Source organism: Nicotiana tabacum, chromosome 6 (genome assembly GCF_000715075.1).
Source record: "Nicotiana tabacum cultivar K326 chromosome 6, ASM71507v2, whole genome shotgun sequence".
NCBI lineage: Eukaryota > Viridiplantae > Streptophyta > Magnoliopsida > Solanales > Solanaceae > Nicotiana > Nicotiana tabacum.
In genome coordinates, this window is record NC_134085.1 from 177,884,992 (window position 1) to 177,899,759 (window position 14,768).

Consider the following 14,768-nt stretch of genomic DNA (forward strand, 5'->3'; position numbering starts at 1 on the left):
GTAATTGATGATGATGCTTTTAATGTAGGCAATGTTAATCCAACTATGCACTATACCACTTCTGCTACTGTGGATGATGAAGAAGGCCTTGATAGTTTTAATATTTTTTCTACATTTTCTAACACTCAAACTAGTAGCAGGAACATTGATGAACTTCAATTCTACTTGAAGAAGCAAAAAGAGCCTCGCACAAAGGAATTTTCACCGTTGGGATGGTGGCATGAGATTGGAAAGCAATTTCTTGTTCTTTTCGCTATGGCTCGGGACGTGCTGAATGTGCTAATTTCTACTGTTGCATCGGAGAGTGCATTTAGCCAAGCAAGACAACAACTTGGAGACACCCATCACTCATTGGGAAGCAATGCTTTGGAAGTTTTAGTATGTTTCAGAGATTGGATTAGATCGGAACGAAGAAATCAAGGACATGAAGATGTTGATAGCCCAGAAGACGAGAAACTTGGAGATATATTAACACATGGTAACCCATCCGAATTTAACACTCCAGAAGAAGGTCAATCGGTTCATATTGATTATGATGAACTTACTAAGGCAATGCAAAACCTTTGAATTTACTATTTTACTTGTTGAAAAAAATGTAAACCTTTCAATTTGTAAGTTTGAAACTTTGAATTAAGAAATAAAAGTAGCACTTGCAATAAGTACATTTTTTCCCATCTCCCTTGTATTCTTTATATTAGTACTTTGTATTGCACTTATTACAATATTTATACAAAATTTCAAAAAAAAAAATAATTAAAATTACACTAAACCCGGCCCGGCCCCCTCAACCCATAACCCGTACGGTTTAGTTTTTACCCGGATGAACCCGAACCCGTTAAACTCGTTAAGGACCAGCCCAGACCCGGCCCAGACCGTAACCCGTACGAGTATAAAAAATGGAGGCCCGACCCGGACCGGTTAGCCCGTTAAACACCTCTAAGTGAGTACGAGCCCTCCTGGGAGATCTCTTCAGACTCCGTGCCAGAATACATCCCTGACTGGCCGAAGAGGAACAAACTAAGAGACACACTTCCAGCATCCCCCATTGCCCAAACGTCAGTGAATGTATCTTCTAGGTCGTCTGAGGGCTCAGCAGCAGGTAGTGGGGATGAATACCTCACCTCTCCCACAGCTTCATTATCTGGAGAAGGTGCAGTAGGTGATGAGGGGGAAGTAGGGAGAGAAGAAGAAGTAGGAGAAGGAGGTGAACCACAGGTGGGGGGGGTATTGCTAGAACTAGGAAGTCAGAGGTGTGGCAGGACCGGTTTGTTAGTGAGGTGGCATATCATAAATTCCGAGAATTGTGTCCGGTGAGGAAGTTGATCCTGGAGATGAGTTTTGTAGATAGAGGCTTGCTACCTCACAACCCCAATGTGAGGAGGCAGTTTTGGGCGAGAGTAGGCTGGGAACATTTTTTGGATGAGTGTGTGGATGCCAACGAACACTTGGTCAAGGAATTCTACACCAATGTTGCCCATATCAAAAAGGGCTCCAAGGTGATCAAGGTTCGAAACCTGAAAGTGTTGTTTGACGGGAAGACAATAAATGATTAGCTTGGCTTCAATGAGGAGGATGAGACCCTATACATGGCAAAGATGGAAATGGGCGAGGAGGTCCGTCCCTAACTAGCACAATACCTGGCAATCCCGAGTACCACCCCTGACTAGTTGACTGTGGGCGTCAAGATTCTGAGACGTAGTCTGAATTTCGAGGCATAGGGGTAGGAGACATTTGTATGTAGCAGGTTGGACCCCACGACACATGACAACTCCCTACCTCTTCACCGGGCAGTTTTGGTGGCGTCGATCATGGCGGGTTACCCAATAAATATGGGGAATGTGATGTCAAGAATTATTACAATTGTGGGTGCTGAGCATGACAGAAACTACCCGTTCCCCAGTTTTCTCACTATGTACTTCCGAGATCTGAAAGTGGAAAAGAAGCCCTTCGATATCAAAGTTAAAGCGAAGGCCCCTTTTTCCTGGTACAACATGCAGAGGGATGATAATCCTAAGAGCAAAAATTTCAAAGGTACAATTACTGCTCCAACTGGCCAGTCTAAAGAGCCAGTTGTGGTAGTGACTCCTGCTGAGCCTGCCTCTACTTCCACTGCTATCCCTCCTGGTCCATCCACCTCAGCGGACCCGGAGATTCCATCCTCTTGTGCACATCCTATTACTACCCACCGACTGAGCCAGGCACTTATTAGTATCAATAACTGATGCACAATGCGTCCTCCCAGTTGTCTACACTCACTACCACGATAGAGGCTCAGTCGGCACCTCCACCCACGCAAGTTCCCTAGTCGATAGAGGTTGCTCTCAAGGAGATACTAGATAACCAAAAGAAAATCCTCTACGCTCAGAAGTTGCTCACAGATGCATTTTCTTCACACAACTGGTATCTCAAGGAGCTTGCTAGGGAGCACAAGAAATTGAGGAAGACACGGGCTTCCAAGAAGTCCGTGAAGGCGTTGAGGGTTGATGTTGACCGGTTGAAGGCAGACCAGCTGCCTTTGGACTTATTGATCGATGATCCTATGCCAGAATCTCATCCCCAGCCAGAGCAGTCACAAAGACCTCCAAAGAGAAAGAGGATGATTACTAGAGCGGACGATGCAGTCATCCAGTTGGCAGACCCACCGGAGGCCTCCTCCAGTCAGCCACAGGATGCACCTCAGGAGCCTGTCCAGGGCCAGGTCCCAGTAGCACAACAACATGCCACAAGGAACCAGTCTGAGGCTCCAGAGCACAGTATGGATCCAGGGGCCACTCATGATCCCATGCAGGCAGACGGGCCATACAGAGTTTCTATATCATTTTTCCCTTTCTCGTTTTGGTGCTTTATTTAGTTTAGTTGGCATTGGGGACAATGTCAGGTTTTATTTGAGGGGGTAGGCCTTACTTTTTATGGATTCAGTCGGATGATTGTATATATTTGATACTTTTTATGCTTTCTTTATTTTTTATCTTTGGTTTGTATATAATTTTAACATTTTGTTACATTTTTTGCACTTTTATTTTTACTTTGGGTCTGTATATAAAGTTATGTTACATTGTACATATTCATCAAGTCTATTGTATATTCGACAAATCCCCTCTTGTATATATTCATTTTACTTTCCGTAACTTTTCATTCTTAGCTTCTTATTTATGCTCGTAGCTTCTTGTTTTGAAAGTTTGCAATAAACCTTTGGTTTTCTTAATGCCACGGTTATTTCCAAAGGTGGAGTTTTGTGTGAACCGAGTGGCTCTTCCCAATGATGGATGGCGTGACAACCTTTTTAAGGGTTTGAGTCCATTTTTCTTTTTGTTTTTAGTAGCTAGTAGTTAAGGGTGCCTCAAGCAAAGCTTCACTTGGGCCTATCACATTTGTCTTCAATCTTATGGTCAAAAACAAAATTGTTGTGTTTATGATGGTGAAAGTTGTGAGACCCCATGTGTTTTTTTCTCTTCTCTTACGTAATATACGTAATGTGGCGTGGTTATATTAGGTTTATACAATTGGGTATAGCAAATTGGGAGAATAAGACTGAAAATGTGTGGTAATATCAAGGAACTAACTAAAGCTTTAGGTCAAAGGAATCCCTTAAACAAAGGTAATGGCTCGGGTAGCACCCTACACGTTCGGAAGGTTTAAGTTAACTTGCACCTGTGGGATAAGACTAAGAGTGTCTAATATGCTAAGAATAGTGTATTATGAGGTATTATAATATCACACGGTTCACATGTTAAGTTTTGGAGTCAAGCAAGTTGCGAAATAAAGGTCGGCAAAGGTTATCGTAAATTTCTCTAATAATTTTTCTAAACTTTGGGTCAAATGTATCAGATAATTTCTCCCAATATATAATGAGTTATGGGACCCACAATCTATCAAATTGAAGGTCTACAAGTCTAGTTTGCAACCAAAAAAACCTCACATCAAACAGACATTGGAGTAAAACGTTATGACTATTTTACCTCGGACTGTCCAGGCTGAAACCGGGTTGCGATCTGAGTCGGGTCAAACAAGTGGTATAAGTCGGCAAATCCGACTTGTAAGACCCCAAACCATTTCATTTTCATCCCAAAACAGTGAGGGAGCTGAAGAGAGGGTTCCATGGTGTTATTGAGTGATTAACGTACGTTTTTAACGATTTCTACCGTTAAAGTTTGTCCCCGTGCCTAGAAACTCAATCTCTACGCTTTGCAATCGTTTCCCCCTTCTATTAGCTGTGTTTGGAGCTATTTTTGGAAGATAGGAATTTGTTGTTCTTGCTGGTTCTTCAGGCTTTATATTTGATTTTCCAAGGTAATCATCTTGGGACTCTTTTATGATCGTTTTTACAAAGTTCTACGGACGTTTCGTCAAGTTAGGGCCATATGGAAAATCTGCCGATTTAAACTCAGTTATGAACTGTTTATAGGTGCGTATAAGCTGAATATATATAGTGTTTTCAAAGCTTAGGATGTAAGAAACAACTTTCACGAAGGAACTACAGGCATTCGGACGTTCGTTGGGAAGGTATGTTAAGGCTAAGCTTCGTCCTTCCTTTTTGCACGAATTCTTGGAAATTCCTAAGACGTCAAATGTGATATTTTACTATTCTATTACTAGAAAAACCTTATGTGAAAGGCATTTGGATCGTAGCTGAAGTATTTTCATGATGCTATTAGGTTGATATTCCACTCGTTCGGTTAATTAGGGTATTCGACATCTATATATGTCATTTTGTCGGTTTTCTTGTCTATATGTTTATATATATGAATTCTTATTCGTCTTTGGGTTGTGTGACTAAAAAAAATAAAGGCATGTAGTATTTACGATCAGTATGTCTTTCTTGTTAAAGTATATTTTGAAATCTCTAAAGTGACACATCGATTTCCAAAAATCTCAATTACAAATTTTACGTGTATACTATTAAAATACTTGATTTTTGATATACTTTCCTTTACTAATTATCAAGAAATCAGGTATAAGGACTAAGTGAAGCACCTTAAGCTTTTTATGAACATCTTCAGAGTTAAGTTATCTTTCTAAAAGTCGAGTTAAGTTTTCAAGCTTATTTATTCAAAGAAAACATATGAGGTTCCACGAGACAATTGTATGCGATACGAAAGTGATTATGAGATCATGAGGATAAGAGTACCTGTGAGCCAAGATTGGCTAAGTTCTTGTTATGGCCTATTATGTGCATTCAAAGTTCATATCATACATGGCATATTATGCATGGACTTCGAGCTATAATTGGAGGTAATGGGCCTATTTGCCCGAAAAACTATATATATTGTACAGATGGCCACAGGTTGGCAATATGATACCAGTTAGCTACCGGGAGAGATCGCCATTGCTAGCATTTGATTGGGTATGTCATGCATTTGCATCAATATATATGTATTTACAGCATACGCTTACACGAGGATACCATGCATAATTGATTACTATGAGGTCGGATGTCGGTCATGGAGGCTATCGGAGTTTCAGTGTCATGTGGTATCTTTATTACCTTTTTACATCAGCTATGTATGATTCTACTTTCTGTCTTACATACCAGTACATTTTTATTCGTACTGATGTCCCGTTGCTTGGGGACACTGCATTTTTGTTTCGTGCGTGCAGGTCCAGGTAGGGACTCTGATCGACCCCTCCGCTAGGATTTCGGGGTTCAGCTGTGAGTTGGTAAGCTCTACCTCTTCCTGGAGCTTTCATAGGATGGTTACTTTTGTGTACAGTTTGGGTATAGTCGGGGCCTTGTTCCGACAGTGCTTATGACACTCTTAGAGGCTATTGTGGACACAGTATTCTGGGTTTCTTTTTGTAGTTTTCAGTCTCCAGCCCACAGGCTTGGCATGTATATATATGTGTCTATGCATGTATGTCTCCAATCGTGGCCTCGTCGGCCAGCTAGTACTTTATTATTTTGTCTCATCTACCTTTGTTTATATGGCTTATTGTTATTCAGGTCATGACCTTAATGGTCAGACTTAGTATTTCAGATGTTATGGTGCCCGATCTATTGGGCCCCCAGTTTAGTTAGCTAGTATGTTTAGTGGCTAACTCGATCGAATACAATATCAAGTGCCAGTCGTGCCTCGCCTAGTTTAGGGCGTGACAAACTTGGTATCAGAGCAGGTCGTGTCCCAGGGAGTCCACAAGCCGTGTCTAGTAGAGTCTTGCTTTTGGGTGTGTTGTGCACCACACTTATAATCAAGAGGCTATGAGGCATTTAGGAATGGTTATGTTTCTTTCAATTAATAGATCGTGCTATAGAGAGAAGTTATAAGAACATATGAAATCTAAATCGTGCTTTGTGTTTCTTATCTTACAGGCTACCTACGCTCAGGAGATGGCACAACGAGAGATAGGTATGAATCCGAGGGAAGGTACCAGTCGTTCCCCACCAGGTCAGAGGGATAGATTTCCCTTAGAGGCACACAGTGAGTCTCTAGTACCCCTAGTCTCAGCTTCCCCAACACTTGTTGGAGCCCAGGGAGATGCACTAGCCCCAGCCTCACCAGTTATATTAGTACCTGAGGCAACTAGAGACACAAGACCTCTAGCACATGTTGTTCCGCCATCAGAGACTGGGGAGCAGAGGATGAGGGAGGTAGTTCAGTTGCTGACTAGGATGGTTTCTATTCATGAGCGACAACTAGAGTCGGGAGCAGATGCCCGGAGAGATCGGATAGGAAGCTCGACGGTACGAGAGTTTCTTCACTTGTCCCCTCCATTGTTTACAGGATCCAGTTCCACTGAAGATCCCCAGGACTTTATAGACCAAATGTATAGAGTATTGAGGGTGATGCATGCCTCCGTCACCGAGGCTGTGGAGTTGGCTTCTTTTTTACTACGTGATGTAGCCAACCTATGGTATGAGGCATGGGAGAGATCTAGAGGACCTGATGTTCCGCCAGCAGAGTGGGAGGACTTCTCTGAGGCTTTTTTAGCCCATTATTTGCCATGGGAGGTTCGGGAGGCCCGTCTTGACCAGTTTCTTAACCTAAAGCAGGGGGATATGAGTGTGAGGGATTATAGCCATAAGTTTAATTCTTTGGCGAGGTATGCACCAGATATTGTACGTACCATGAGGGCTAGAGTTCATCATTATGTGGATAGTTTGGGGGATCATCTGATTAGAGACTGTAGGGTAGCATCCCTATCGGATGATGTAGATATTTCCCGCATACAGGCTTTCGCTCAGACTACAGAGGACCTTTCCTGTCGGATTCGTGATACTCGCAGGGATCAGGAGCAGAGTAAGAGGGCTCGTACCATGGGGTCTTATAGGGAGCCACGGGGTGATTTCAAGCCCCCACTCCATCGATATCCACCCCGATCAGCAGGTAGTTTCCCACCACAGATGCAGGGCCAACGGTTTGATCGTTATATTCAGTCAGGACCGGGGCAGAGCTTAGGCCAGCCTGAGAGCTGCCGACAGGAGCGTTCCGCACAAATAAGATAGCTTATTCCTCCATGTACTCAGTGCGGTAAGCTACACACCGGGCAGTGTAGACAGGGTTCGAGTGCATGTTATCATTATGGGCAGACATGACATTTTATTAGCCGATGCCCGGGGTTAGGCAGAGGTGCACCAACTCAGCCTTCAGGATCCACAACAACCTCTTCGCCCTCAGTCCGTGCTCCCCGACCAGGTCCACAGTCTACTCAGGGACGTGGTAGGGGGAGAGGTGGAGGAGACACCTCAGGTTCTAGTGGTGGCCAGAACCGCTTTTATGCACTCACAGGCCGACAGGATTCAGAGGCATCCCCAGATGTTGTCACAGGTATATTGACAATACATTCTCATGCCATTTATGCATTGATGGATCCCGGCTCTACATTTTCATATATTACTCCATTTATTGCTGGTAAGCTTGACATGAGATCTGAGTTGTTGCCACAGCCAGTTGAGGTGTCTACGCCAGTTGGCGACTCTATTGTAGCTAATCATGTCTATCGAGGTTGTACAGTGTTAATTAATAACCGTCCAACTTCTGTTGATTTAGTGGAATTGGTTATGCTAGACTTCGATGTCATTATGGGTATGGATTGGTTGGCATCTTGTTATGCTAATATTGATTGTCATGCAAAGTTGGTCCGATTTCATTTTCCGGGTGAGCCTGTCCTTGAATGGAAAGGTAATGCAGCCACGCCCAAGGGTAAGTTTATTTCATACCTTAGGGCTCGGAAGTTTATTGCTAAAGGTTGTACATACCATCTGGTTCATGTCCGGGATATAGATAAGGAGCCAACGACTCTTCAATCGGTTCCTATTGTGAATGAATTCCCGATGGTATTCCCTGATGAGCTTCCAGGAATTCCCCCTGAAAGGGAAATCGATTTCGCTATAGATTTGCTTCCTGATACGCAACCTATATCCATTCCTCCCTACATAATGGCTCCTGCATAGCTAAGGGAATTGAAGGAACAACTGAAGGACTTGCTCGATAAAGGCTTTATTAGGCCAAGTACATCCCTATGGGGTGCTCCGGTTCTCTTTGTTCGAAAGAAAGATGGCTCCTTGCGGATGTGTATTGATTACATGCAACTAAATAAAGTCACTATCAATAATAAGTATCCTCTTCCACGGATTGATGACTTGTTCGACCAGTTACAAGGTGCCAAATGCTTTTTGAAGATCGACTTGCGATCCGGTTATCATCAGCTACGAGTCAGGGATATTGATATCCCAAAAACAGCATTTAGGACGAGGTATGGCCATTTTGAATTCCTTGTCATGTCTTTCGGGCTTACAAATTCCCCAGCAACCTTTATGGATCTTATGAACCGGGTATTCAAACCATTCTTGGATGAATTTGTGATTGTGTTTATTGATGATATCTTGATATATTCACGATCGGAAGCCGAGCATGTGGATCATTTGCGAGCTGTATTGCGGACTCTCCAGGAATACAGGTTATATGCTAAATTCTCTAAATGTGAATTTTGGCTAACTTCTGTAGCTTTTCTTGGTCATGTTATTACCAGCGATAGTATCAAGGTTGATGGCCAAAAGTTTGAAGCTATGATGACTTGGTCGAGGCCCTTGAATCCGACAGAGGTTCATAGCTTTTTAGGCTTGGCAGGGTATTACCGAAGGTTTGTGGAAGGATTTTCCTCTATTTCTGCACCATTGACGAATCTGACACATAAGGGAGCTAAGTTTCAGTGGACTGAGGCATGTGAACAAAGTTTTCAGGAGCTAAAGAAAAGGCTTACGACGACACCTGTCTTGACTCTTTCGGATGGCACCGAGGGTTATGTTGTCTATTGTGATGCCTCGAGAATTGGCCTAGGTTGTGTTCTTATGCAGCATGGTAAGGTTATCGCGTACGCCTCCAGACAGTTACGGAAACATGAACAGAACTATCCTACGCACGATCTTGAGTTATCCGCAGTTGTCTTCGCCCTAAAGATTTGGCGGCATTATCAATATAGGGTTCATATTGATGTTTTCATCGACCACTAGAGCCTTTAGTATTTATTTAAACAGAGGGAGTTGAACCTACGACAAAGAAGATGGCTAGAATTACTAAAGGACTATGATGTTGATATTTTATATCATCCCGGCAAAGCTAATATTGTTGCTGATGCCCTTAGCCGGAAGTCCATGGGCAGTCTAAGCCATGTTGAAGCTGATAAGGTCAAGATGACCAAATATCTATGCTAGCTAGCTAATTTGCAGGTGCGTTTGGTAGACGCAGAGGGTGGACGCATTCTCATTCAACATACAACAAAATCTTCTTTTGTTACTGAAGTGAAAGAGCGACAACACGAGGATCCTGAGCTTATAAAACTGAGGGAAAGTATTCCACAGCAGTGACAACCTTTATTTGAGCTAACTGGAGATGGAGTCCTTAGATACCAGGGCTGCTTATGTGTACCGACCATCGGAGAGCTCCGCGCTAAGATTCTTTCGGAGGCCCATTATTCTAAATATGCAGTTCACCCCTGAGCGACAAAGATGTATCGGGACCTTCGACAGATCTATTGGTGGAATGGAATGAAAAAAGATATCGCGGAGATGGTAGCCCAATGTCCTAACTGCCAGCAAGTTAAAGCCGAACATCAGAGGCCTGGAGGCCTAACTTAGTGTATTGAAATTCCATGATGGAAATGGGACATGATAAATATGGACTTCATCATCAGTTTGCCTCGCACTCCACGACGGTATGATTCTATCTGGGTAATTATTGATAGGCTTACAAAATTTGCTCATTTTCTGCCAGTCAGGACGACATATTCAGCCGAGGATTATGCCAAGCTTTACATTCGGGAGATTGCGTGACTTCACGGGGTACCATTATCTATTATCTCTGATCGAGGGGCTCAATTTACAGCACATTTTTGAAAATCTTTTCAGAAGGGTCTAGGCACGTAGGTAAATCTTAGCACAACTTTTCATTCGCAAACTGATGGACAGGCAGAGTGTACTATTCAGACAGTTGAAGATATGTTACGTGCTTGTGTGCTAGATTTTAAAGGAAGTTGGGATGACATCTACCTCTTATTGAGTTCGCTTATAATAACAGCTTCCAAGCTAGTATTCAGATGGCCCCTTATGAAGCACTATACGGGCGGAAGTGTAGGTCGCCGATCGGTTGGTTCAAGGTCGGGGAAGTAGAGTTGCTAGGTCCTAATTTAGTCCAGCAATCAATGGAAAAGGTAAAACTTATTAGAGATTGGCTGCGTACAACACAAAGTCGGCAGAAGTCTTATTCAGATGTTCGACGACGAGACTTAGAGTTTGATGTAAAAGATTGGGTTTTCCTGAAAGTATCACCTATGAAGGGCGTCATGCGATTTGGAAAGAAAGGGAAGCTCAGCCCCAGGTATGTTGGACCGTATAAGATTATTCGGAGGATTGGTAGGGTGGCGTACGAGCTTGATTTGCCTTCAGAATTGGGAGCAGTCCATCCTGTGTTTTATGTATCTATGTTGCGAAAGTGCATTGGAGATCCTTCACGTATTACGCTTATTGAGGATATTCACATTGCTGAAGACTTATCTTACGCAGAGGTACCAGTAGCTATTTTAGATCGGCAGGTAAGAAAGCTTCAAACTAAAGAAGTGGCTTCCGTGAAAGTGTTATGGAGAAATAACAACATCGAGGAAATGGCCTGGGAAGCTGAGGAGGAAATGAGGAAGAAGTACCCCTACATATTTATGACTTAAGGTGAGTCGCATTTAAATAATTGGCAATTATTTCTTTACAACACTTAATTTGATTTTTAAATGACAAGAAAGTGCAATTTAAATTTCTTATTGTGAGATAGCTATACGAAGCCTAGTAGTTGGAATCTTCAGAATTTGATTTATGCTTCACGAATGTAACAAATATAGCCTCGCAAATAACGTATTAGCGGGAAAAAAATGAAACCAAGGAAATTGACTTGACCCATTCGCGGACGAATGTTCTTAAGAGGGGGGAGACTGTGAGACCCCAGGTGTTTTTTTCTCTTCTCTTACGTAATATATGTAACGTGGCGTGGTTATATTAGGTATATACGATTGGGGTATAGCACATTGGAAGAATAAGACTGAAAATATATGGTAATATCAAGGAACTAACTAAAGCTTTAGGTCAAAGGAATCCCTTAAATAAAGGTTCGTGGTTAAAGAAATGGCTCGGGCAGCACCCTGCGCATTCGGAAGGTTTAAGTTAACTTGCACCTGTGGGATCTAAGAGGGTCTAATATGCTAAGAATAGTGTATTATGAGGTATTATAATATCACACGGGTCACATGTTAAGTTTTGGAGTCAATCATGTTGCTAAAGGTCGGCAAAAGTTATCGTAAATTTCTCTAATAATTTTTCTAAACTTTGGGTCAAATGTATTAGATCATTTCTCCCAATATATAATGAGTTATGGGACCCACAATCTATCAAATTGAAGGTCTACAAGTCTAGTTCGCAACCAAAAAAAACCTCACATCAAACGGACATTAGAGTAAAACGTTATGACTGTTTTACCCCGGACTGTCCATGCTGAAACCGGGTCGCGAACCGAGTCGGGTCAAACAAGTGGTATAAGTCGGCAAATCCGACTTGTAGAACCCCAAAACATTTCATTTTCGTCCCAAAACAGTTAGGGAGCTGAAGAGAGGGTTCCATGGTGTTATTGAGTGATTAACGTACATTTGTAACGATTTCTACCGTTAAAGTTTGTCCCCGTGCCTAGAAACTCAACCTCTACGCTTTGCAAACATTTCCCCCTTCTATTAGCTATGTTTGGAGCTATTTTAGGAAGATAGGAATTTGTTGTTCTTGCTGGTTCTTCAGGATTTATATTTGATTTTCCAAGATAATCATCTTGGGACTCTTTTATGATCGTTTTTACAAAGTTCTACGGACGTTTCGTCAAGTTAGGGCCATATGGCAAATCTGCCGATTTAAACCCAGTTATGAACTATTTATAGGTGCGTATAAGCTGCATATATATAGTGTTTTCAAAGCTTAGGACGTAAGAAACAACTTTCACGAAGGAACTACAGGCATTTGGACGTTCGTTGGGAAGGTATGTTAAGGCTAAGCTCCGTCCTTGCTTTTTGCACGAATTCTTGGTAATTCCTAAGACGTCAAATGTGATATTTTACTATTCTATTTCTAGAAAGACCTTTTGTGAAAGGCATTGGGATTGTAGCTGAAGTATTTTCATGATGCTATTAGGTTGATATTCCACTCGTTCGGTTAATTAGGGTATTCGACATCTATATATGTCATTTTGTCGGTTTTCTTGTCCATATGTCTATATATATGAATTCTTATTCGTCTTTGGGTTGTGTGACTAAACAAAATAAAGGCATGTAGTATTTACGATCAGTCCTTCTTCCTTGTTAAAGTATATTTTAAAATTTTTAAAGTGACACATCGATTTCCAAAAATCTCAATTACAAATTTTACGTTTAAACTATTAAAACACTTAATTTTTGATATACTTTCCTTTACTAATTATCAAGAAATCAGGTATAAGGACTGAGTAAAGCACCTTAAGCTTTTTATGAATATCTTCAGAGTTAAGTTATCTTTCTAAAAGTCGAGTTAAGTTTTCAAGAATTATTTATTCAAAGAAAACATATGAGGTTCCACGAGACAATTATTTGCGATACGAAGGTGATTATGAGATCATGAGGATAAGAGTACCTATGAGCCAAGATTGGCTAAGTTCTTGTTATGACCTATTATGTGCATTCAAAGTTCATATCATACATGGCATATTATGCATGAACTTCGAGCTATAATCGGAGGTAAGGGTCCTATTTGCCCGAAAAACTATATATATTGTACAGATGGCCACATGTTGGCAATATGATACCGGTTAGCTATCGGGAGAGACCGTCATTGCTAGCATTTGGTTGGGTATGTCATGCATTTGCATCAATATATATGTATTCACAACATACGCTTACACGAGCATACCATGCATAATTGATTACTATGAGGTCGGATGTCGGTCATGGAGGTTATAAGAGTTTCAGTGTCAGGTGGTTTCACTATTATTTTTTTACATCAGCTATGTATGATTCTACTTTCTGCCTTACATACCAGTACATTTTTATTCGTACTGATGTCCCGTTGCCTAGGGACACTGCATTTTTGTTTCGTGCGTGCAGGTCCAGGTAGGGACTCTGATCGACCCCTCCGCTAGGATTTCGGGGTTCAGCTGTGAGTTGGTAAGCTCTACCTCTTCCTGGAGCTTTCATAGGATGGTTACTTTTGTGTACAGTTTGGGTATAGTCGGGGCCTTGTTCCGACAGTGCTTATGACACTCTTAGAGGCTATTGTGGACACAGTATTCTGGGTTTCTTTTTGTAGTTTTCAGTCTCCAGCCCACAGGCTTGGCATGTATATATATGTGTCTATGCATGTATGTCTCCAATCGTGGCCTCGTCGGCCAGCTAGTACTTTATTATTTTGTCTCATCTACCTTTGTTTATATGGCTTATTGTTATTCAGGTCATGACCTTAATGGTCAGACTTAGTATTTCAGATGTTATGGTGCCCGATCTATTGGGCCCCCAGTTTAGTTATCTGGATGATTAGTGGCTAACTCGATCGAATACAATATCGAGTGCCAGTCGTGCCTCCCCTAGTTAGGGCGTGACAAAAGTAGTGACCTTGAGACTCTTATGTTGACCGATAATCATCAAGTAGTTTTTCGGACCATTGTGTGCTCAAATATTATCTAAGGTCGTTGTGGGCCCCCGACTCTGTGTCTTTAGCAATCCCATAGCTTGTGTGGTGAGTAATCGCATTGCAAGTCCAAGTCCCGAACCATTGGTCTAGAACTTGCCCTGAATGTTTGTTGAGGCAAAATCCTAAGTGAATTTTGACTTGAGACATGATTATAGGTTCTCCTTGGCCCAAATGATAGCTTGAACACTTCCATAACCTACCAATGATAAGATCCCTAGTCAACCCTTTTGAGCCTTAGACCTTTTCCCTTCAAGACCCATAATACAAGTCTATACCCGTTCTAAAAGATACTCTCTCTTGGCACCCGATCTTTCCTTAGCATATGGAAAAAGTATAAGTTTGGGGGGAGAGACGCGGATTGTAGCAAAGTGGTAAAAAGACACAAAAATGAAGAAAAGGAAAGGCAATGAAAAAGTAAAAAAAGCAAAAAAAAAAAAAGAATGTTCAATATGAAAGAGAATAAAAAGGGATTCAAGAAAAGCAAAGAATGAAAGGTGTTTAAAGTTAAAAAAGGAGAAAAGGTTTGAAATGTATAAGAAAGAGTGACAATGTGTCTCTCTAACCCCTTAGAAAGAAGTAAAATGATTCAAAG

At 41.7% G+C, this 14,768-nt stretch overlaps 1 protein-coding gene across 1 annotated transcript; it reads left to right on the forward strand.

The window, feature by feature from the left end:
• The first annotated feature begins 10,776 nt into the window (after positions 1–10,776).
• Positions 10,777–11,154, forward strand: LOC142182208 (uncharacterized). The gene has a single exon (XM_075256264.1). The coding sequence runs from the start codon at positions 10,777–10,779 to the stop codon at positions 11,152–11,154; it is 378 nt and encodes a 125-aa protein (XP_075112365.1).
• Positions 11,155–14,768: the final 3,614 nt, after the last annotated feature.

What these genes read in the sequence shown, in the direction of transcription:
- LOC142182208 (XM_075256264.1), top strand. Translation starts at nt 10,777, where the DNA reads ATGCGATTTGGAAAGAAAGGGAAGCTCAGCCCCAGGTATGTTGGACCG.